The following is a 24625-nucleotide window of genomic DNA, read 5'->3' on the forward strand; positions in this document are numbered from 1 at the left end:
CAGGCCTGCTCTTTCTTGGGAATTCCAGGTTCCACATCTCTTCCTTCTGTCAAAGATGACATATTTATTCTAAAACTAAGCCATGCAAGTCTTTTCTAGGTGAATAATTAACCAATTGATATTGATGTGGAAAAACCTACTTCTACTAATAACAAGCATAGAAGTACAAGGGGCTGGGGCCCATCTGGACCAAGACTTTCCTTTTACAGAAGATACTAAAGCTGAGATATATGAAGCAACACATAAAGGATTCCTCAACCAACTGCATGAGAGCAAAGGGTGTTGACATTTTGAAGGTGATGCACGAGAAGAATAATGCTTTAAATATAATCTCAAATAGCAATCATTGCCAATTGTGTGCCAAAAATCGTTGAAAATGGCAACAATTCTGCCACCAATAAATGACCAATGAGGGAGACATAATCTTCTGCTGTGAACTTCAACAGAGTGGAGGCCAAGGAAAGAAATGGAAGGTTCTGTGTTAGCTTCCTGTGGCTTCTGGCCCCAGAAACCACGTCCAGAAGAGAAACTGGTTGGTGAGAAAACAGGGAGATGCAGGTTGAGGTGTGAGAAGGCAGGAACTAGGGAAGATGCAGGAGACCTTGGCTTCTACCTAGGACCTTGGCACCAGCAGCACGAAGAGCCACAGCAGAATATTTCAGTCTTTCTACAAATTGCAATGAAAGTAGAGAGGGTATGTAGTTCCATCCTAATTACACTTGGTGAACTAACCCCTGCCAAAAAAAAAGGAGCAGGGAAGGGGATTTGACAGAAGCATAAGAAAAATGTTAATCACATTTAGTTGAGATACTTTATCAGAACAGTTAGAGGAGAAGGGATGAGAAATACTGAGAGCTAATGACTTACTTATCTCCCCCACACTCCACAGAACCATTAGAAACAAAGCCAAGTTTCTTCTTCCTCTTTTTGACTGGCAGGCATGGAAAGAGCTGCTGAAGGTGAGCAAGTAAGCTGGAGATGTAAACGAGTGGGGCTGACTCTTGGTGATGTCTGAGGCCTCAGCCCTTATATGAAGGCCATTCTGAGAGCCAAATATGATACATCTACCCCTCGGGAAAAGAATGAATTCCTCCTACACCAAGTGAGCCTGGCACAACTCACATATCCATCCCAAGGCTCAGAAGAGCCACAGGAACAGGGAACTCCAACAAAGGCTGCACAAAGCCCCTGGGAGTTCTTTCTCTCCTCCACCCAGCTTTGACACTACAAATAAAGTGAAGAGAGAAATATCCTGTCCTCAAAATATGCAAAACAATTCTCAGTCAAGGTGAGGGGAGAGCCAAGGAGAATCCACCCATACCACGTTAGGGTAAAACAGAAGGCTGGGTAGTTCCCTGCACATGATGACGAAAGATAAAGAAATCACAGCAACCACATTCCAAGAATAAGAACAAAATGAAAAGAAAAAGTTAAGAAATAACACGCAAAGCAAAAGAAAAACCAGGTCCAAAAGAAAATGTAACTCAAACAGAAGAAAATTTCTTAAAAATGTTTCACAATTAATCTTAACAAAAATATGAATTTAATTTTTAAAAAGTCCAAAGAGGAAAAAATAAAAACAATAGAATAAGATTAGCAGGCACACTGTGTGCTCAGAAAATAAGACAACAGCCCAAACACACAGAAGTAATACATTAGAAATAGCAAGGTACAGAATAGGTATGTCAGAAAATCAAATCACTGACACAATAAAGGTTTAAGTGAAAGCAGATAAAAGACTAAGGCGTTAAAAAAAAAAAAGATGCTAATTAACGGAGAAGACCTGTAAATATATAATTGTGCCCATGAAACAGAGAATCCAAAAAATGAAGCAAACAGAAGAACTCAAAAATAAAGCATCCAAAATTTTCCCTAAAAGAACCCACAAAGCAAAAAAGGAAACAATACTACAGAAAAATCAGTTAAAGAACAGCAGACATTAGCTGGGCACAGTGGCTCACACCTGTAATCTCAGCACTTTGGGAGGCCGAGATGAGCAGATCCCCTGAGGTCAGGAGTACAAGACCAGCCTGGCAAACATGGTGAAACCCCATCTCTACTAAAATTATCAAAAGTAGCTTGACACAGTGGCATGCACCTGTAGTCCCAGCTACTTGGGAGGCTGAAGCATGAGAAGTGGTTGGACCTGGGAGGCAGAGATTGCAGTGAGACTCCTCCATTGGGAAGGAGAAGGGGAAGGGGAAGGGGAAGGGGAAAGAGAGGGAGAGAGAGGCAGAGGCAGGCAGAGGCAAGCAGGCAGGCAACAGATGCTGAGATAAGACATATCCTGATTAAGTGAATGTGACTGAAGACTAATGAAGGAATTCTTCAGGCATTCAGGCAAAAGCCGTTTACAAGAGAGACAAAATAAAGTGGTCTTACACTTCACCAGATCATTTGATGCCAGAAGAATGTCTACAAAGTCCCAAGGAAGGAAAGTGGGTCCCATGAATTTTAAGTCCAGCTAAGTTATCTGTACACTATAATAACAAATAAATATTCCATGCTTAAGCACTTGTGACCGTTCTTGAAAAAATATCTTGACCATAAAATACAGCCAACTAAGAACTAAGGAATGGAAAGCTTTTGGAAGATGACTGGTGATGAGTACACTAACTCCAGAACTAGAACTGTAGAAACTGTAATTATGAAACAGAATGTAAAGGTTGGAACCCTGACAAGGTCAAAATAATAGATTGCAGCCAGGCACAGTGGCTCACGTCTGTTATCCCACCACTTTGGGAGGCCAAGGTGAGCAGATCACTTGAGGTGGGAGTTTGAGACCAGCTTGGTCAACATGGTGAAACCCAGTCTCTCCTAAAAATACAAAAATTAGCCAGGTGTGGTCATGCACACCTGTAATCCCAGCTACTTGGGAGGCTGAGGCAAGAGAATCGCTTAAACTGGGAGGCGGAGGCTGCAGTTAGCCAAGGTCGTGTCCCTGCACTCCAGCCTGGGTGACAGAGCCAGACTGTATTAAAACAAACAAACAAACGAACAATAGATTGCTAACAAAAATCAGAAGATGGGACACAGAAGGCAGAAAGTATAGCTGTGCTGATTTCCTTTCATACTGCAATTTTCAATGAAACTAAAGTTATAAAATGTAGTAAAAAATAGTAATCCCAACTATTTTTTGTTTTGCAAAAATCACTTTTTAACTTCTGAGGAATCTCTTAGGAACTAATATCTCTTACACTGAAGAGTCATTTTCTTAAAGTTCAGCTACTGCTTCATTATACTTCCGGTTTTCTTCAATAAAATTAAGAAAGATACATTTTAATTCTACGAGTAGAAATACAATGTTTAGTGTATCTCATGTTGCACTGACTTATTCCCAGCTGGCAAGCAATTCTTCTATCTGCATATATGCAAAGAAAATTTCCCGGAATGGTGTTCAATTAATGTTAATATTGGTTAATTCTGGGAGGCGAGACCTGGAGTGACTTTCTAAATAATTAATTCCCTGTGCTGTTCTATAATGCTTAAATATCTTATAAAAGCCAAGTATCACCTTTTACAAACTGAAAAGTCATGTTTAAATTATAAAAGCCAAAAATAATCTTTCACTGAATCTTTAAATAAAATATAAAACATATGGCAGCTATATAAATATTTAGAAAACAGAGGAAAAAAAGGAAATACAAATTGTTCCTAGTGTCATCATCCTCAGTGTCAACCAGAGTTCACAGTTTCAGTCTGAGGATGGAAAGGACTTCATAAAGACAACCTCAAATATTTATTAAATAGCCCTTTATATTTTCTTCCAGTAATTTTATGGTCATGTTAATTGCATTTAAATATTTAATTGACTGGCGTTTACTTTGCTTTTTGGTGTGAAATAAGAATCCCATTTTTTTCCTGCTATGTTTGGCTAGTTGTCCTCACACCATGCCCTGAATAACCCCTTCTTTGGGTTTGAAATGCCACGTTTAATAAGGTCTTATGAAGAATTAAATACCCACAGGTATTTACCCTCTCAAAAACCAGTTTTTCAGAGACCACAACACACTCTGAAATGCCTTGACTGTGAATTAAACTCCCTGCTCAGCCTCCTGCTCCAGTGCCAGCTGTCCTAGGCAGCTTCTCTTTGTGTCCCGTTGTCCCGTTTCTATCTCTGCCATAGCACCTAGGTCTGTATATGCAGCTTCTGCTATTCATGAAAGTAGGTACCACATCTTCGATTCATCTTCTAATCCCTTGAATCTGGGTAGCGTGTCTGACACATGCAAAAGGATCTCAAAAGATCCTCTCCAGGTCACAAGTCTTCCATCACTCACCCCTTCCTACCTACATGAGCAAGGGACATCTAAATAGTAAAAGTTGATGTGGTGAGTTGAGACAAATTGGCTCAGAACACACTGCCCTAGAATTTTTTGTGTTCTTTTAAAACATTAATGGGAATCACATTTCATTCCACCCACTCCATTTTGGAGGCTTGTGAGCTACTCATTGGACTCTTCTCAATGACACTTCCCTTCCTGTTTTATTCCTATTGTTAACTGCTTAAAATTCTCACAACATTAAGGAAATAGCTGTTCATATATACCCAAGAGAATCCTGCTATTTCAGGCCCCAGGAGTCCTACAGTGAGGACTGTCCTTTCACAGAGCAGATATTTCCCTCACTACCTTAGCAAGCCCAACACATCCAAGGACCGGCCTATGTGCAGAATCCAAGCTCAGGACCCTGAACCTAGTAAGCCATAGGCAGCTCGCCAAAGGAACTTGCTATAACATTGTCCTAGAACTGGCATTCTAGCTGCTGAGAGTAATGATCTGACTTAGTGTCTCATGAAAACCACATTCAGGTTCTACAACTGCATTCAGAACATCACAGGTTCAGTCATTCTGGAGATGTGCTGTTTAGTGAACCAGTAGCACTATGCCATTCCAAGGGGAAGGTCTACAAAGAAAGCAAAGACACCAAAAGAAGGTCAAAATAAGCCAAAACTATAAAAACGCTCACTTCAGGACTGGAGCCAGAGGAATACTGCAAATAGTTATGCGATCATGCACAGAGAAGTATTCTACAAACTGGGAGATCAATCAATTAGCTCACCCTACTTTGAATTACATCATGGCTAAAGGCACGCTCCAGCTAATAAAAACAGTTTACAAACTAGGGAATATAGAAAAGCTAAGGAAATTGAGAACTGCTGTACCTGGGGAAGAAAAGACTAGGCCAGTTGTGGTGACCACCTTCAAATACCTGAAAGCTCATGATGTTTAAGAGGAAATGGAAGGCTGGGCCTGGTGACTCATGCCTGTAATCCCAGCACTTTGGGAGACCAAGGCCTGTGGATCACCTGAGACTGGAAGTTCAAGACCAGCCGGACCAACATTGAGAAACCCCGTTTCTACTAAAAATACAAAATTAGCCAGGCATAGTGGTACATGCCTGTAATCCCAGCTACTCAGGAGGCTGAGATGGGAGAACTGCTTGAAACTGGGATGCAGAGGTTGCAGTGAGCTGAGATTGCACCACTGCACTCCAGCCTGGGCAACAAGAGCTAAACTCTGTCACACACACACACACACACACACACACACACAAAGAATTTGTTCAGTCCTCAAGAGGCTAGAACTAGACCCACCAGGCAGAAAAGACATGGAAGCTGATTTCAAGTACAAATAATAAAGAACTTTCTATCCAGAGACAGTCAACAAAGCAGCAGCTTGACTAGTAATGTAGACAGCTACCTTGGGCACACACCCATTGCCTAGAGAACCCTATGTCAGGGAGTCTCCGGAGACAGTCTGAATTACAAGAAGATTAGACCAGATGACCTCAAAGGTCTCTTCTAAGACTATTTGATTCTGATCTTCAAAAAACTTAGCTATAAGTAGGTTACCCTTTAAATTAAAAAAGAGTATGTTCATGAACCAGAATTTTGAAAGATATCAACCACATCCTTATACTGAACATTCTGCCTTTTAATAATGTAAATTTAGTAAGATTAAAAGTCAAGGCTGGGCATGGTGGCTCACGGCTGTAATCCCAGCACTTTGGGAGGCCAAGGCGGGTGGATCACCTGAGGTCAGGAGTTCAAGACCAGCCTGGCCAACGTGGCAAAACCCCGTCTCTACTAAAAACACAAAAATTAGCCAGGTGTGGTGGCGGGTGCCTGTAATCCCAGCTACTTGGGAAGCTGAGGCAGAATTGCTTGAACCCAAGAGGCAAAGGTTGCAGTGAGCAGAGTTCATGTCACTGCAGTTCAGCCTGGGTGACAGAGTAAGACTACATCTCAAATAAAAAGAAAAGAAAATCAGCTTGATCTTGCAAGATTTATAATTAGATAATATAATTTTCTATGTTTAAAACAAGCTGGTGAAATAACTTAGCTGGTTATCCTCAGCCAATATGTGCATGTGAGCTATCACAGCTTCTAAGATCCAACACCACGCAATCAAGGGATTAAAGACACACATCTAAAAACTTCATCAGCATGCCTGACAATGAAACTCCACTTTGTCTCACTGAGTAGCTACAAAAATGTGGGCTTGAAGCCTTCTTGGTATAATTCTACATTTAAGTCTAAAATGATGTAGATTAGAATAAAAAACAGATTTGGATCCAATACAGTGCAGCTGCCACTAGAACAGGACAGCAGATGAAGGCAGCCTAGAGCCTATTCAAGAAGATCTTCCAGCGCTCATCCACTATCAAAGTGGGCTCGGCCACTGCCAGCTCAAGACTCAACGTTGCTCACTTGCCTGTGAGTCTTGGTTCCTGCTATCCCCAAACCTGAGCCCATTCACAAGTCAGAATGAACACAACAGGCATTCGATCATCTTTGTAGATCCTGATAAAAACCCAGTCCTTCTTGCTTTTCATTTCTGAAGGTAAATATGCTTTTAAAGCAGTTTTCTAATTGCTCTAGAGAAAAGCAAATAGAAATGATAAAGTTTACATGGAGAAAACTGAGCTTAACAAGAGAAAGGAGCCTTTGTACTCAGGGGAAATGAAGGAGATGACGGGAAATGGTATCAGTGTTCTAACACACACCACGCGGAGGAAGATAAACACGCGCGAACAAACAAACCTGAAATTCTGCATGAACTGCCGGAACTTGTCCACTCTTTTTGCTAGTGGCACGATAACATTGATAAGGGTGTTGGCCATGTTGAGCTTTTCTTTTTTCACTTTCATGATGGGGCCGAATGGTCGAAACAAGACGAGCCGCTTGAATTCGTGTTTGTGGTCCCCTTTGAAGGTGAGCTCATACAACGTGCCTTTGTCCCTTTCTGTTCGGTAGATCCCTGTGAAAACAAGGAAACATAGTTCTAAAAATTAACCTTGGCTGCTGAGTGTTTTTTAACCAAGATCTAGCATAAAATGCCTTTAAAAAGTTTAAGATGAAGTCTCTCCAACAATTATTTGAAAACTCAAAATGCTCCCAATTAAAAAATACCAAAAGAAGTCAAAACACAATCAATTTAAAAATCACAGTTATGAAGACTGCATAAAAACATGGGGAAAAAGCTTGAAATGCTGGATAAAAATTGCATTCATAGGATATAGAGGCATTTGTAAAGGAGTTTTAGAAATATGCTGAAATAAGACTATGATATAGAGTGGGGTTATGTGTTTTTTCTTTGCTTCTATTATCCAAATTTTCTGCAATATGATTCGAAGAATATTAAAATAATTATACTTACTTTAAAAAGTGAGCAACAAATAATCTTTTAGAAATTATGGCCATTTCAGTCTGGGTGTGGTGGCTCACACCTGTAATCCCAGCACTTTGAGAGGCTGAGGTGGACAGATTACTTGAGGCCAGGAGTTCGAGAACAGCCTGGGCAACATGATGAAACCCCATCTCTACTAAAAATACAAAAGTTATACGAGTTTCATGTTGCGTGCCTATAATCCAAGCTACTTGGGAGGCTTAGACAGGAGAATCGCTTAAACTCAGGAGGCTGAGTTTGGAGTGAGCCAAGATTGCACCACTTCACTGCAATCTTGCTTGGGCCTAGAGCAAGACTCTGTCTCGAAAGAAAAAAGAAAAGAAAGAAATTATGTCCATTTCAGATGAAGCGACCATAGTGATCTATCAGGAACACCTGGGAGTAGCTAAAGGCTGGTCACACAGGTTGTAGGGCCCTCTGAAAGCTTTAAAAGAGATGGCACATAAAGTACTCAGTACAGTGGTGTGAATATGTCATATTTAGTTTCATATCTTCCTTCCTATCTTTAAGCAGCATGTCTCAGAGAATCAGAGCACATACTGTCAAGCCAAACTGCCTGGGTTCAAATCCTGGCCCTGCAGGTTTTCTTTGAAACATTACTTCATGCTCCCATACCTCATTTTCCCCACAGGTTACCATGAGCAGTAAACGTTTTCCTATGTGAAAGAGGTTAGAACAGTACATGGCATGCAATAAACCTTCAATAAATGTTAGCTCTCCTCATGGCTCCCCTTCCTCTGAGAGAGAAGAAGACTAGAGAAGCAGAAGAGAAGTCTATGGACCTTTCAAACTATGTCCCATCCCATGTCACTACTGCTGAAGCTCCAAGGAGTGTCACTGGTCAGGTGGAAGATGTGATCTCAGCATCTCAGCTCCCCTGTCAAAACGAGCCTCCCTAGGGTCTAGGTGACAGTTTTTCCCAATCTAAGTAGCAAATTATCTCCCCAGTGCCTCATGATCCATTTCCTTCCAGTATCTCTGGTACTATGGGTGCTTTCTTTAGTCAGGAAACACACACACACACACACACACACACACACACACAGCCACATCACCACCACCACCACCATCAATGGTAAAATTCAACAAATCAGAAAAGCTTTTGAGTTATACAGTTGTCCCCCTTTTTCTAGTTTCACTTTCTGCCATTTCAGTTACCTGAGGTGAAGAACAAATATTTTCAGAGTGAGAGAGAATCACAGAGAGAGAGAGGAGAGAGAGAGAGAAAGAGAGAGAGAAAGAGATCATGTTTACATACCTTTTATTAGCATCTATTGTTATAATTATTACCTTTTGTTATTGGTTATTGTTGTTAATCTCTTTCTGGGGGCTTAATTTATAAATTAAACTTTATCCTAGGTATGTATGTATGGGGAAAACATACTATAGATAGGGTCCAGGACTCTGTGCTTCTGGACAGCCACTGGGGGTCTTGGAACATATCCCCCAGGATGAGAGAGAAATGAAGGTACCATGGTTTCTATTCATGTCTCCTTAATCCTCACAGGAAACAGAGAATGCACCTCCCAGTCATGGACTAGCTATAGAAATACATCTCCAGGGAGAATTCTGACTAGTGACACTGTGACGGAATACAATTTGAAAGGTACATACATAGATCCCTCTCCTGCCCAGAGTCAGTTAGTTTCTTAAGGTCTCTCACTACATCTCTTTTATTTTCTTCCTCACTCTCCCTCTTTTTTTTGGCAGGGGGGAAACTACATGTCTTCCTTGCAAATGCTGCCAAGTTCTCTTCTCTGTTCTTTGCCTTCTAGGAGCTTTTCATCCTACAGCACCAGTTTTACAGCCTCTTTGATTCTGTTCAAAGTCTGGATTTCTTTGAGGTGCCACAGAGAGAAGTGTGGTCCTGTGCGCTTTCAAGGTGTCTCATGTCTCCCTGCTGTCCTCAGAGCCCTACCTGAAGACCCAAATGCATAGACCCCCAGCAGTGAACATGGCGATTTAAGGGCCCAGATGTGGAAGAACTACGAGGACTAAGTTCCCTTTGGAAGTCTTCACCAATTCATTGAGTAACGGGGTATCCTGCTCGACTGCCCTCAAAGTCAGGGAAGCTGAGAGTTTTGCTGAGCTTATGTTGGAAAAGATTTCAAAGTCCCAGAGGGAACGGCCATGGAAGAAAAGAAGGTTCATTTCTTAGGAAGCTCAAAGGACTTCTTCGAAAATGTTAAGTGGTTCCCTTCAAAGTCTGTTCATTCCTTCAGGCAAGTAGTGCTCACTGGGGAAACAGGCTCTTTTCCCATCTCTGACACTGCCTGGGGTCACAAGGTGAACCACCAATTCCCAGGGCCCAAATGAGGTGGTGGTGAGTCCAAAAGCAGCCACATTCTCCACGGAGGGCATATCCACATAGCAGCCCCATTCACCATGGAGGGTGAGCCACATTCACCAAGGAGGGCGTATGTATCACAGCAGCCACATTCACCATGGAGGGCGTATCCACACAGCAGCCACATTCGCTACAGAGGGCATATCTGCACAGCCCCCACATTCACCATGGAGGGCATATGTACACAGCAGCCACATTTGCCATGGACGGTATATCCACACAGCAGGCACGTTCACCACTGAGGGCATATCTACACGGCAGCCACATTCACCATAGAGGTGTATCTGCACAGCAGCCAAATTCACCATGGACGTGTATCTGCATGGCATTCACATTGGCCACGGAGGGCGTATCTACACAGCAGCTACATTCACCACGGAGGGTGTAACTACAAGGCAGCCAAATTCACCACGGAGGGTGTATCCGCACAGCAGCCACATTTGCCACAGAGGGCGGATCTACACAGCAGCCACATTTACCACACAGGGCATATCTGCACAGCAGCCACATTCACCATAGAGAGCATATCCACACAGCTGAAACAGGTCTCCCAGTGTGAGTGGCTGTGTCTTATCGAGTTCCTGTTATTCATGTCAGTAGCATAACTTCTCCACACAGTCATAAACACAGAAAAGGCAGCTGACAGTTGAACGTACAGATAAAAATGTATGCAGGCCGAGAAATGATTTTCTTTCCCCAATGGAGTCATTTTCTCAGACGCAGGTTAAGAATCATTAACTTTTAAAAATCTAAATCCACAGAGCTGAAAATACAGATAGCAACATACCCAAACCTGTATTATGAGATGGACGTGTTTATGAGGAACCTAGAGAATGCAGTAATTCTTATTCATAACAACTCCTATGAATAGAGAATGCCAGCTGCCTTGGTGGTGCCTGCATCATGAGCCCAGGGTGACAGAGACCCCCAGCCATGGTCAGTGGTTCCAAGTATGGCACACTGCCCATCAGGAAGGCCACAGCACCCAGGCTCACACCACACACAATTTATGCTGCTTTCTTACTGTCTTCCACATACTGTGCCTTGCAAAAGTCATTACATCCATTTTTTAGCTGGTTTCTCTATAATCTGCTAATTATTTTAATTATATCTTATCAGATTTAGGATCCCTTAATTTAATCTGTTTTTTTTTCTTGTCGACTTTTCTTTTACGTTCAGAGGGTACAGGCGTAGGTTTGTTACATAGGAAACTGTATGTTGAGGGGGTTTGGTGTACAGATAATTTTGTCACCGAGGTAAACAGCGTGGCCCCTGATAGGTGGATATCCAATCCTCACCCTCCACCCACTCTCCACCCCTGAAGTAGGCCCCAGTGTCTGTTGTTCCCTTCTTCGGGTCCATATGTACTCAATGTTTACCTCCTACTTATAAGTGAGAACACGTTTCTGCATTCACTTAGGATAATGGTCTCCAGCTGCATTCATGTTACTGCAAAGGACATGATTTTATTCTTTCTTATGGCTGTGTAGTATTCCATGGTATATACATATCACATTTTTTTAATCCAGTCCACTGCTGATGAGCATGTAGGTTGATTCCATGGTTTTGCTATGTGAATAGTACAATTTCATCTATTTTAAGTACATTATTTAAAACTCTCTTGTAACCTAATTCTACCAAAAGCTACACCCAGTCATCCACCCACCATGCCCACAGGTACACATTCCTGTCCCTGCACAGAGGGAGCAACTTTCAGTTTGTCTTCTTTAAACACAAAGGACGACACCTGGAAAAATCCTTTTGCCTCCTGAAACACTTTATTGGTGGAAAGACAAAAGAACGGAGAGACCTTGGGGGGCGTGGGGAGGGTAAGTATTCCAAGGCAGGAATGGTGTTCCAGCCAATAAGCTGACACATGCAAATGAAAAGTACAAAGCAAAGCAGCCCCAAAAACACCTTCCTTGTCATCCTGTGTAGAACGGCATCATTTAATGCACTATGCAAATTAAAGATCAAAATCAGGACTTTCGAGCTAGCTTAGATCTTTGTTTAAACACCCTACCTGGCACCTCCATGTCCTTCCTCCCTTCCATAAATGCTAAGCTTTCTTTGAATTTGGTGTAACTACTCCTTGTACAAGGATGTCAATGCTGGTCTTATCCTACTCCACGGGCCAGGATCTAAGACCCCCAACTAGATGGGGACATCTCCATGTATCCAAGACAGAGATCTGTAGTCTATTCCTGCAAATGTCTATTCCTTCACTAGGCCAGGAGCTAACCAGGTGCAGACCCTTCTTTGTGCCCTGTCTTCAACCAAGGACCTCGACAAGGGACAAGAAAGGCACCACTCCTGACGCTGACTTCCCCACCCCACCGACATGCGTATACACAGGTTGTGACAGATGTTGCACTGCTGAGCCTATGCAGAATTTCTCCTCAAATTTTCGGCCTGAAAACATTACATTCATTCTCAAGAGTCCCCTTCACCCACATTCATCCTCATGTCTCCACATTCATCCCTGCCTTCCCTTCCTTCCTACGTGGAGCCTTAGTATCCCAGTTGGATAGCGACAAGTATCTGCCAACCTATATCCTGGCCTCTGGGGCCCAGTCGGTCCCACAAATATATCGTTTGGCCCTTACGTGTCCAAGGCACCACTCAAACCCCACTTTTTCCTAGCTCAAAGCTCTCACCAGCATCCCATACCACAGAATAAAGTATCAGCACCACAGCCCAGCCTTCAAGATGCCCCACAATCTGGCCCCCACGTACTGTACTAGTTGTATGTTTGTTCCTGCCTTTTGTAAAATCTGGGCTCCAGTCAAGCTGGTTTATATTGAGCACAGGTAACTACTTATTCCAGGGGTCCCCAAGCCCCAGGCTGTGGAATGGTACCAGTCTGTGGCCTGTTCAGAATTCGGCTGCACAGCAGGAGGGGAGCAGCAGGTGAGCAAGCATGACTGCCTGAGCTCTGCCTCCTGTCAGAATTAGATTCTCACAACCCTATACTGTGAACTGTACATGTAAGGGATGTAGGGTGTGTACTCCTTATGAGAATCTAAATAATGCCTGGTGATCTGAGGTGGAACCGTTTAATCTCAAAACCACCACCCTCCCCCTGATGTGGAATTGTCTTCCATGAAACTGGTCCCTGGTAGCAAAAAGGTTAGGGACTGCTGACTTATCCCCTTGGAGAAACTGTGCACTACTGGTGAGAAGCAAAATGGTGCAGCCACCATGGAAAGCAGTTTGGCACTTCCTCAAAAAGCTAAACATAGAAATACCATATGATTCAACAATTCCACCATATAGTTCTAGGCATATATCCCAAAGAATTAAAAATAGGGGTCCTAACAGATACGTATACACTCATGATTACAGCAGCATTATTCACAATAGCCAAAACAAAAACAACTCACACCTCCGTCAACAGATTAATAGACACACAAAATGTGGTCCATCCATACAGTGGAGTACCAGTCTGCCTTAAAAATGAAGGAAATTCGGATACATGCTACAACATGGATGAATCTTGCAGACAATATGCTAAGTGAAATGAGCCAGGCACAAATGGACAAATACTGTAAGATCCCACTGATAGGAGGTACTTAGAGTAGGGTCAAATTCAGAGAGACAGAGAGTAGAACAGAAGTTGCCAGGGGCTGGGGAAGAAGGGACTGGGGAGTTCGTGTCTAACAGGTACAAAGTTTCTGTTTGAGAAGATGAAAGTGCTCTGGAGATGGGTGGTGCTGATGTGAATGAGCTTAATGCCACTGAACTGTACACTAAAAAAATGGGGCGGAGGTTGCAATGAGCCGAGATCGCACCATTGCACTCCAGCCTGGGTAACAAGAGCGAAACTCCGTCTCAAAAAAAAAAAAAAATGGGTTAAATGGTAAATGCTACATGTATTGACTACAGTAACTGCTGTCCTCTGAAAAGGCATAGCAGTTTCTCACAGACACAACCCATGCACCAGTCTATGCCTCCACCTTCCACCTCTTTTAAATCTGATCCTTCTGCACTGAGAAGATTCCCAGGTCATTCTCATTGCAAAGTCATCACTCACCTTCAGGCACTTCTGTCTCAGAGCTTTAAACTCTCTTCCTAAACTACTGTTTTGGCACATGACAACATGAAAGGACCCTGGGTATCCGCTCGTGCAGCCTTCCCATTTCCCAGACGAGCAAAATAAGACCCAGAGAAGTCGTGATTCGCTTGTGTTCACCTAAATGGTTAATGAAGGACCGGAATAAACCCCCACTGAAGGGTTTACTCCCTGGAGTCACTTTTCATATGCTAAAGATAACTCAGCATATAGAAAATAATCCATATTATGAAAAGAGCATCCAAGAAGTCAGAGCAAACAAGATCAAGTCTGTAGCAAAACTCACCAGACCCAGAGATAACCCTCGCACCTACCCTTACCACTTTCCTTTTACCTTACCACGGAATTTTGACAGCTGTTAAGTAACAGTTATCTGAAGTTCCAATCCCTAACACATTGAAAAGGGTAAATTTTGAAATGGAATTTTAGTGGGGAAAAAAAGGTATTTTCAACAAGGAAACAAAGAACATATGGGAAAAAAAAATCTGTATCAGACAGAAACACTGAGAGTGGTAAATAGTATCAGGCAACCTCCTGACAGAAAGGAGAGGGCAAGACACTCCTTTCTTTTAATTATCAATGTCTGGAATCACTTAATGTACTTGATCTTAGCCAAAAGGCTGAGAAGCACTGTTCATTTAATATAAAGAAAAAACACTTCACCCATGTAAAGTGCCTTTGAAGACATCCCTGTAAAACACAGATCTGTTTACTCTGTTGTACTGTAAACACATATTCTACTTACTATATTCAAAAAAAGGAACAGGTAAATGCTTAAGATTTTACTCTAAAATAGTATTTTTTTTTTTTTTTTACTATTTTGTTGTCTCACTTATTTAGAAAATTCTGCTCAGATGGCATATTGCATTCCCAGACTACATGAGATAAATGAGACACTGTTACAGTGCCATCACCTGCCAGCTCTGTTTTTATAGGTAAAGTAGTAAACTTGTGACATCTGTGGAAGAGATGTCCTTAAGATTGCTATAAATCCTCATATGCTCAGATGCTATAAAGCAAATCATTCACCCCATGAAATGCAATAAAAAGTACCTATTTTAGGTTGTCTTCATCTGTGGGGCTACAGCAGTGTCTCTACTTTGCCCTGCATCACAGTTCACCTATGTTCAGTAGCTCTCGATTTGTCCTTACTTGGTTTATTTATTTCAGCTGACACTGAAAGTTTCTTTCACTTGATAAGAAATAGTCGCAGTGACTGGTGGACTTGCTGAACCAATTCATACATCACCTTTTCTTATTTCTCTATACTGCATTTGTTGTGTGTGTGTTCATGTCATAGCTGCAGGCAGACAAATCCAATATCTGGTTCCTAATCCACTAGAAATGTCTAAGAACTCACTTACTTAGAGCTCCTTCTCATTTTATCATCGGTACTAGCAGGTGACTTTCTTTTCAGAGCCCTTCTTCCCTTGCAGAGAAGTGCAATGTATTTGTCACCTCATGAAGGCCAGCAGGCATTCGATAAAGAGCAGAAAATGAAGGGAGGTTAGGATTCCAGCACTGAACTGGGCTGGGCTCATCAGGTGGCCTGCTAGCATCATGCAGTTCATATGCAAATGACATGGTTACTTTTAGCTTTATTAATTTTTTATGGCTAATACTATTGATGTATTATGTTCCATATTAGAGATACAAATATGGGCGAGGCAGGGTGGATCACGCCTGCAATCCCAGCACTTTGGGAGGCCAAGGCAGGCAGATCACTTGAGCCCAGGAGTTCCAGACCAACCTGGGCAAAATGACAAAACCCATCTCTACAAAAAATACTAAAAATTAGCCAGGCGTGGTGGTGTGCTCCTGTAGTCCCAGCTACTCAGGAGTCTGAGGTAGGAGGACTGCTTAAGCCCAGGAGTTGGAGGCTACAGTGAGCTGTGATTGCACTGCTGCACTCCAGCCCTCAGCAATAGAGTAAAATCCTGTCTCATAAAATAAAAATAACAAAGATGGACATGACAAAATCGCTCTGCTTTCAGGATTCTCATTCTAGAGAGAAAGACAGACAGGTAAACAAAACAGGCATCAAGATGGTAAGTGCTTAACAGAGTCTGCCCATGGTGTAAGGGAACAAAAAGGAGGGCATCTCCACCTGCTAGAGGGTCTGGACAGTTTGACAGCAGGTGTTTTTACCAGAACTGAAGAGTGAGCATGTGTTGGCCAAGACAACAACATCAGAGAGTACATTCTAAGGCATGATAATCACAAAAGAAAAGATAACAAAAACCAGCTTGTTATGTATGGCCACCTTGAGGCAGTTTGGCAAGGCTGGAGTGCAACAGGCAGACATGAATGCAAAGTGGAGATATGCTGGAAAGGCCAGGGTACAGCGAGGTTGGGGGGGTCCCCTTATGTGGATCCCCTAAGTCACCTTCACAGGTGCAACCTGTCCTAGAGCAGAGGGGAGCTGGGTCAGTGTTCTAGCACAGAAGAGATGAGATCTTTTAGGACTTTCCCCTTAGAGCAATGTGGGGCATGAGTGGACGATGGCAAGGAATGAGATCAGAGAGCAACGAGGAAAGAATCGTGATGGTTTAGCAGGAAATGACAAGAGCCTGAATTAAGACAGTGGCAGTGGCAGTGGAAACAAGCTTGAGAGAACGTCATTAGAAAATGTGGTGGCAGGTGAGGGAGAAAAGAGGCTGACTCGACAGGGATCATGAGCTAAGCTTTAGACATGCCAATTTGAAGAGGTGTATGAATAGGTTTGAAGCTCAGCGGGTAAGGCTTTTGCAGACATACACAATTAGACATGCCCTCCATATAAGTTAAAACTGTGGATGTGTGTCAGGTCAGCCAGGAAGAGTCTGTAGATTAAGAAGAACAAGCTCAGGATGCAGGCCCAGGATATGCAAAAACCTTCAGGTACACAGTGTGCCACCAGTACCTCAGGGTAACTCTGATCTCTTACAACAGTAACAGAGGGGTTACATTATGGGATCCATGTTGGGAGGAGAGCAGCAAAGCCTAAGGAAAGGCAGAGCATAAGAACAGGATAGGGTGAAAGCTCAGATGCAGTGAAAACAGACAACAACAAAGCTGAAGTGAGAAAACTCAACAGAAGAGATGGGGAAGAAACTGATTCTGAGGATGTTAAGTCTAACCTGCTCCAGGTGATCAACAGGCCCAGGGTGAGGCCGTCCTGGAAATCAGGCCTCTGTACTTTTCTCCCTCAGTGCTGTCTCCAGAGTTGGCTGGACCCAGACAACAGGCTGCTGAAAACACAACTCCAGGGATCTCTTTTTCACCTTCACTTCCTATTGTTTAAGAACTGTGGGGTTTCTAATGTAGAAATGGCAGATCCATCTCTTCCCATCACCTTACTTTAAGACACCAATGGTTAGAAATTACACTTGGAGGATGCCTACTTGGACTCAAGGGAGTTCAAGAGGCCAGTCATCAAGGACAGAGGTGAAGACAGTAGGGAGTTCTACAGAGATTTCAGAACAAACAACATGCAAAGAGGAGAAGTCACAGCTGCCATTATTAGGGCAAGTTTCCAAACAGATGTAGGACTTCCTCTGCAAACACAGTGGAATGGATATCCAGGATGTTGTGGGAAAGCAGAAACCTTAAGATATAGGTAGCAGCAATGAGCAGGAATTAAAAGGTCAAAGACCAAGGAATATTTGTGTGACCAAGCTATTGTCTTAGGCCAACCATTCACCTCATCCATGTGCAACTTACCACCAAAACAGAGGATGTTCAGCATAACTGAAATTTCCAGTACCCTGACTCACATCTGTTTTTCAAACCCTGTTCACAAATATTATCTTGATTTTAAAGTATCTTCCAAAGAAGTAAGCCATTTACTCATTTTGAAAAAGTTAAATAAGGAACCTATTCAAGTTAGCAGATGATATGCTCCCAGACCAAAGAGCATACAAGTAAGAATCTAAGAGCAATGTCAAGGTAAACCTCGTTCAACGTCAATCAACTTGGCCATCAAGAGAATGTTTTAACTCTTCCTTCTTTTCTTGTTCTTCCTTTCTTTTTGAGACTGACTCGAGAATAGAAAAAGAAAGATGCTTCAAAGAGCTTATCAACCTTCAAAGAGTATCAGAAAAGTCAGTTTTAAAACTCACCTTTGAAGAGTAATATAAAATTGATTGACTCATTGATATCATTTTTTTATACTTAAAATATGGAATTAATAATCCTTCTTCATAGGGTTATTTTGAATATTAAATAAATACATGTAAAACATTCATGCCTGATACACAGGAAATACTCAATGATGTTAGTCATAACAATAATAATTGTCCTTACTATTATTATCATGTCATTCCACTTTGTTCCATTAATTATTTAATGTATTACTGCTCTCAGTCAAACAGGTCAGGACTCCAGAGAAAGTTCTTCAATTGCTGTACTGGCATTAAATATGCTTGAAAGCAAAATCCAATTGCTACTTTTTTTTAAGTTGCCACTGTGGACCTAGAGATGTGAAGCTTTTTGATATTCTGGTTAAAAGCTTCATGATATACAAATTAGCATATGTAATATTTGGGTCAAGGTAATTTTTTAGCAAGACTGCTATAGGATTTTTTTGATATTGCTTGAAAAACCCATTTCTAATGCATAGTATCAAATGAAAATTTCAAATTATTAACTCCAAAGCCCTTTGTCACTTCCCGTGACCTTTCATCTCCCCTCGAAATTATCTGCTCTGGTTGTAAAACCCTGCTCCATATAACATCTACATCACCATCCGTAATCACTAACGTGATTATCACAAGATCCTTCCCAGACACAGAGAGTCTCCTGGCTCTTCCAGACAGTCTTCTGTAGTTGGCCAATATCCATGCTAGAGACTTCCAGCCTAATCCTGGCTTCACTACTGACTTTGTACCACCTTAAATAAGATATTTAATGACTCATGGTTCCTATTTCCTGGTCTTAAAAATTGGATCACAATGTATGTTTAAAGCCTCAACATCAAATGTTTTGTGCTTCAAGAAAGTCATAAGTACTGTCTCTTGTAAGCACTGATTATGTTGGAATGACTCATCTAATTAATTAGTGGTGGAAATTCATTTTAGCTTTACAAATAGGCTCTAAAGTTTAATCTACTGGACATTTGGGGTAAATATATGTGTATTTCTGTGGAACTTTTAAATTACAGAGAAACCACAGCAGGCTGAAGTTCAAGAAAAGAATTGTAAGCCTGGAAAATAGGTCACAATTATATACTATAATAGAATGAATTGGCCTGTATTCACCTATGCCAGCAGAAACTGGTAAGCTTGAGAAAATACAGATTCTTGGGCACCGAATCTATTAAATTGAGGTCTGAAGACTAGCTTTTGGAAGCATTCATTTATCTCAAACTGGTATATTATGAGTCTTTACTAAATGTTAGACAATAAAAATGAACTAGCCATTACAATAAATAGTAACAGTGGTCCCGATCAATAGAGCTTCTGATGAGAGATAAGCTATGACCAATGCCCACTGAATAGGTGCTGTAACAAAGACTGGATCTGTTGTCTCTGTAGGTTCCATGGAAGCCTTCAAAAGGAAAAGAAACCAACACTCCCACGAACCTAGGAAAACAATCAATGTGAAAAGCTCATTTGTAGACCCAATTCTTTCTCTACCTTTTGAATATTTACTTTCCCATATAAAGAAAGTTTGAAACTACAACCAAAAATTTGGCAGTATTTTTAAAATTTACTTATTTATATTTGGACTTGTATGGAGAGGGCAGTGTTTTAAATAAAATCTGAATAACATCCTTTCTTGCAATCACTGAAGGTCATAAGGGCAGTCACTAAAGCCCAGATGACAGTGAATGAAGAGATAAGCTTCTGTTGACCAGTCAATCCAATAACCCATTCACTTAAGGATGCATCAATAAGCACCTTCCAGCCAGGCATGGTGGCTCACACCTGTAATCCCAGCACATTGGGAGGCCCTAAGAAGGTGGATCACCTGAGGTCAGGAGTTAAGAGACCAGCCTGACCAACATGGCAAAACCCCATCTCTACTAAAACTACAAAATTAACCAGGTGTGGTGGCACACGCCTGTAATCTCAGCTACTTGGGAGACTGAGGCAGGAGAATCATTTGGACCTGGGAGGTGGAGGTTGCAGTGAGTGGAGATCGCACCATTGCACTCCAGCCTGGGCAACAAGAGCAAAACTGCATCTCAAAAATAAATAAATAAGCACCTTTCATTTTTGGTAACAGACTAGAGTATACAAAGATGAATAAAAACATAGACCTTGACTTGGAAGGAGTTCAAATATGCGGCACAGAAATAGAAATGAGCAGCTGTAACACCATGGTCAGGGCTGAGGGTGGGCACTGTGAGAAACCAGTAACTCTGCTGGGGAGATTTTGGGAAGGGCACTCAGACATGGGGTCTCAGAGTTAAGTTGAGGAGGAGGAACTGTGGAGCAGGAAAACTCAAATGGGGTCAGATGAGGAGTATTCTCCAGGCCACTTGACCAGACTATCCAAGAGTATGGAGGGAGAATAAGGCACAATCAGAAAAATGCAGAAGTCCAGAGAGTCTGGGAGAGAGACCAGGTCAAGAATGCAGTAAGACCTGAAGCTGAAGGGCCGAGAACACAGCCTATGAGTCATGTAAGGAGATCTCGCCATTTGCTACTATGTGGATTTTGGGATTTGGGGTTTGTTTGGATCTTGGTTTGGTGATGTTATGTTCAGACAATCCCTACAGCTAAAATACAACCTATAACAATCCGAATCTTAAGCTGTACAAAAGTACGTTCCCATCTCCATAAAGTTTTGAAGAAAAGCCCCCGGAGATCAGCTTTCAATTAGAAGCATAAATCTTGTGCCATGCTTCCCTCCACATCCTTGGAAACACAGATACAAACACAGACACACCCTCCACTGATCACTCAGGGAAGATAATGACACACAACGAGAAAGTAAAAGGTGTTTTCCTTTGAGGTGAAGAGCACAGGAGCAAACAACTTAAATACTAAAGATGAGGTTTGTCAACCCAACAGGAACATCCTTTTCAATAGAATAATCTGCTCAGAACACCAAGTTATGTTTCAGTCACGCTAAACTCCTACATTGTGGCAAGTCATAGAGTGACAGCTCACATGACAAAGCCAAGGAATGTCCTTACAGAGACAGCTGGGCACGGGAGAAAGAGAGATCTGAATTTCCATCCCATTTGACCATTAACTTGCTCTAAGACTTTGGGCAAAGTCAATTCTCAAAGCCTCCATTTCCACAACAACACAGGCACTAAACAAAACACAACTTGCCATGTCCATGAGAAGCAACGAAACAGAAGAAAGACAATTGTAATCTTAGGATTTTGATAGCCACTGCCCCTACAGAATTCCTATGGTAACTTTATTAATGTATCCTATGACTGACGTTGTATCTCTCTAATGAATAAAAACAATTCCATAAAATGTCAACTGAATATGGCCATTTTTCACATGATAGTTTAAGGAATTTTTTGAAAAACTTAGCCTGTAGGAGTAGATAATACTTAGCTTATTTGAATGTACTCCCATTTTTTTTTTTTTTTTTTTTTTTTTGAGATGGAGTTTCACTCTTGTTGCCCAACCTGGAGTTTAACGGCCCAATCTCCACTCATTGCAACCTCTGCCTCCTAGGTTCAAGCAATTCTCCTGCCTCAGCCTCCCAAGTAGCTGGGATTACAGGTGCCCACCAACACACCCCGCTAATTTTTCTGTACTTTAAGTAGAGAAGGGGTTTAATCATGTTGGCCAAGCTGGTCTTGAACTCCTGACCTCAGGTGATCCATCCACCTCAGCCTTCCCAAGTGCTGGGATTATCGGTGTGAGCTAACCACACCCAGCGTCCCCAAACATTTTTTTTTCAAATGAGTCATGACCCCCAAATTCTTTGGCCATGTCCCCTCCTCTTGAATTATAGGAGCTTATAACTGCATGGCCTCAGAGAAGAGAATGAGGCGATGCAGCTTCTACCTTGTTTGCTGGAATATTTTCTCTAGGAACCCAGATTGCTCTGTAAGAATTGCAACTACCCCAAGGATGCCACATGGTGAAGAAGCCACACAATGTAGACAGGCTACAACTGGACACTCCAGCCAGCAGTCCATACCCGGATGAGTGAGTGAGCAAGTCTTCAGATGATTCTAGACCCCAGCCGTTGACTAACTTCCCCCGACTTTCCCATGAAGTCTTCCCATGAGGTCCCCGGCATGTTGGGGCAGGAACAAGTCATCCCCACGTGTGCTTTCTGAATTCCTGACCCAGATGCAGAATCTATCAGCATATGAAAATGGTATTATTACACCACTAAAATTCCGGGATAATTCGTAATGCAGCAATGATAACTGGAACACGGGTAGTCGATCATTATTGGCAGGCAGAAGTTTTGCTGTATGTTCTCTGGCAAGTTCACAGCATGTAAATATGCTACAGTGCCCATCAAAGGCAGATGACTTATCAGTTACCGTGCTTTCAGTGTTATCGACATCCTCTTATGCCACTCCAGGCATGTGCCAGAACATAAGGTCACTCAGTCTCCACATGGAGCTGGGCAGTGGGGGTTCCCTGGATAGGGTGAAGATTTTCCTCAGAAAAAAATTCTGGGTCCACTAACACATGGACAAATGGGTGTCTGAGACCCCAAAATCCCACACAACTGAGCATGGCTACAATGAATTAAGCCTACAAAACTCTTCCAATAGGTGCTATCACACTTACTCTGGCCATAAAATCAAGCAAATAAAGACCCCAGGTCAAGTACCAACTGATAGTTCTTTTAAATTTAATCTCTTGGCACATTCTCTAACATAAAAATGTGCCTTGGTTATGTAATTGGTTAACTTGGGAGACATAAACGCTAACATATTAGTAATTATCCCAAATGGTCTTCATATCCCAATTAAAAGGAAGCACAGGCTCTAGAGCTGGGTGTGAGCCCCAGCTGTGTACTTCTGGACAAGGTCGTTAACCTTTCTTTGCCTCTATGTCTTCACTTCTAAAATAAGAATGATCATAATAAAATAGCTACCTCACAGGGCAGTTGTCAGGACTGAAATACATATGTAGCACTTAAAACAATACACAAAACATTTCAAGCACTTGATGGATGTCAGCTAGAATACTATTGTGGAGTGTGGGAAAAGGACTTCAGTTCTTCCCGTACACCTCCAAACTAGTAAGAAGCCATGCGCTAGTTAGAGGAACTCAAATATATTTCACGGTATTTGACAAAGAGTATCACAATTTCCTGGGACTCCACCTTCTGAACAGTGACAGGCTTGAGAACTATTAGATGTCAGGTGATTCTAGCTATAGGTCTGGTGGTTCCTGTTAAACAGTGGTTTGCAACTGTGGCTACATGGTGGAATCATTTGGGGAGCTTTAAAAATACTGATGTCTGGGTCCCACTCCCAGAGATTCTGATTGAAGTATCTGTGGTGTGGCCTGGACTCCCCAAGAGATTGTAACATGCAGCCAAGGTTGCAAAGTATGGCTTGAGGGAGTATGATTTCAATGCTTCCATAATCCAGTGATTCCTGCATGTAGGTGAAATCATTCACAGGCAGTCATGGGACGCTGGTACTTGGCTAATAACATACTGCTCCTCTTCAAAGCAATTCTAGGAATTAAGTGATGATAAAAATAATGTCTCCCCTTTCTCCACTGCCGAATTGCTCCATTGCTATAAATTATATCAGTAAAGAATCATGAATATTGCCAAAGCCTAGTGTGATAAAGCTATTTATCCCTTGAAGATGAATATTCAAATGAAACAGAAGTAAACACCGCTGAAGTCAAGAACTTTCCAGACCTCTGCATTCACTACCTTCCTTAAAGGGATCTTGTCATGTCATTTTAGGTTGCTCATATTTGGATGGTATTTCTCCTACCATCCAAACATGCAGAAGAAATACCGAGAAGCTAGCCAACATGGTGAAACCCTGTTTCTACAAAAAATAAAAAAAAATTAGCTGGGCATGGTGACATGTAGCTGTAATCCCCAGCCTGCTGAGGCAGGAGAATCACTTGAACCAGCGAGTCAGAAGTTGCACTTAGCCAAGATCGTGCCACTGCACTCCTGCCTGGTGACAGAGCAAGACTTTGTATCCAAAAAAAAAAGATAAAGAAAAATACTGAGAAGCAGGATGAAATCTTGAATGTCTCGAGAATTACTTAATTGGTAGTGCTATAGACACAGGATGTGAAGTTAAAACCTCAAAGGTTAAATGGTCTTATTAATGACTATTACGAGATATGAGTTGTTATGATGTGATGAAACAGACTTGAAAGAGATAGCAGAAAATACACTTCAGGGCAGGCAGCCATCCATATAACTTGTAGAAAAGTTGTCTTCTGGGTCCAGGACACTGTCTGTTCCCTTATTTAAAGCTGGGATTATTACAGCTGTCACCAACACAGACTAAAACATCTCAAGGGCTACAGCTATAAAGAAAAACACTTCATTGTTTTTGTATGAGAGTCTGCGCTCTGGACAGACCATGGGCAAAAGTCCCTTAAGGACTCAAGG

General features: G+C 42.0%; 1 protein-coding gene across 11 annotated transcripts in view; it reads right to left on the minus strand.

The window, feature by feature from the left end:
• The window catches only part of CSGALNACT1 (chondroitin sulfate N-acetylgalactosaminyltransferase 1), a 359476-nt gene that overhangs the window by 53007 nt on the left and 281844 nt on the right, over positions 1 to 24625 (minus strand). For all 11 annotated transcript variants that reach the window (XM_012435253.2, XM_064368806.1, XM_064368809.1 and 8 more), the window contains one exon: positions 7046 to 7262. In XM_012435253.2, coding sequence (XP_012290676.2) covers positions 7046 to 7262 — 217 coding nt within the window. The remainder of the gene's footprint in view (positions 1 to 7045; positions 7263 to 24625) is intronic.

Source organism: Aotus nancymaae, unplaced genomic scaffold (genome assembly GCF_030222135.1).
Source record: "Aotus nancymaae isolate 86718 unplaced genomic scaffold, 86718_ANA_hifiasm-v0.15.2.pri h1tg000079l, whole genome shotgun sequence".
Taxonomy (NCBI): domain Eukaryota; kingdom Metazoa; phylum Chordata; class Mammalia; order Primates; family Aotidae; genus Aotus; species Aotus nancymaae.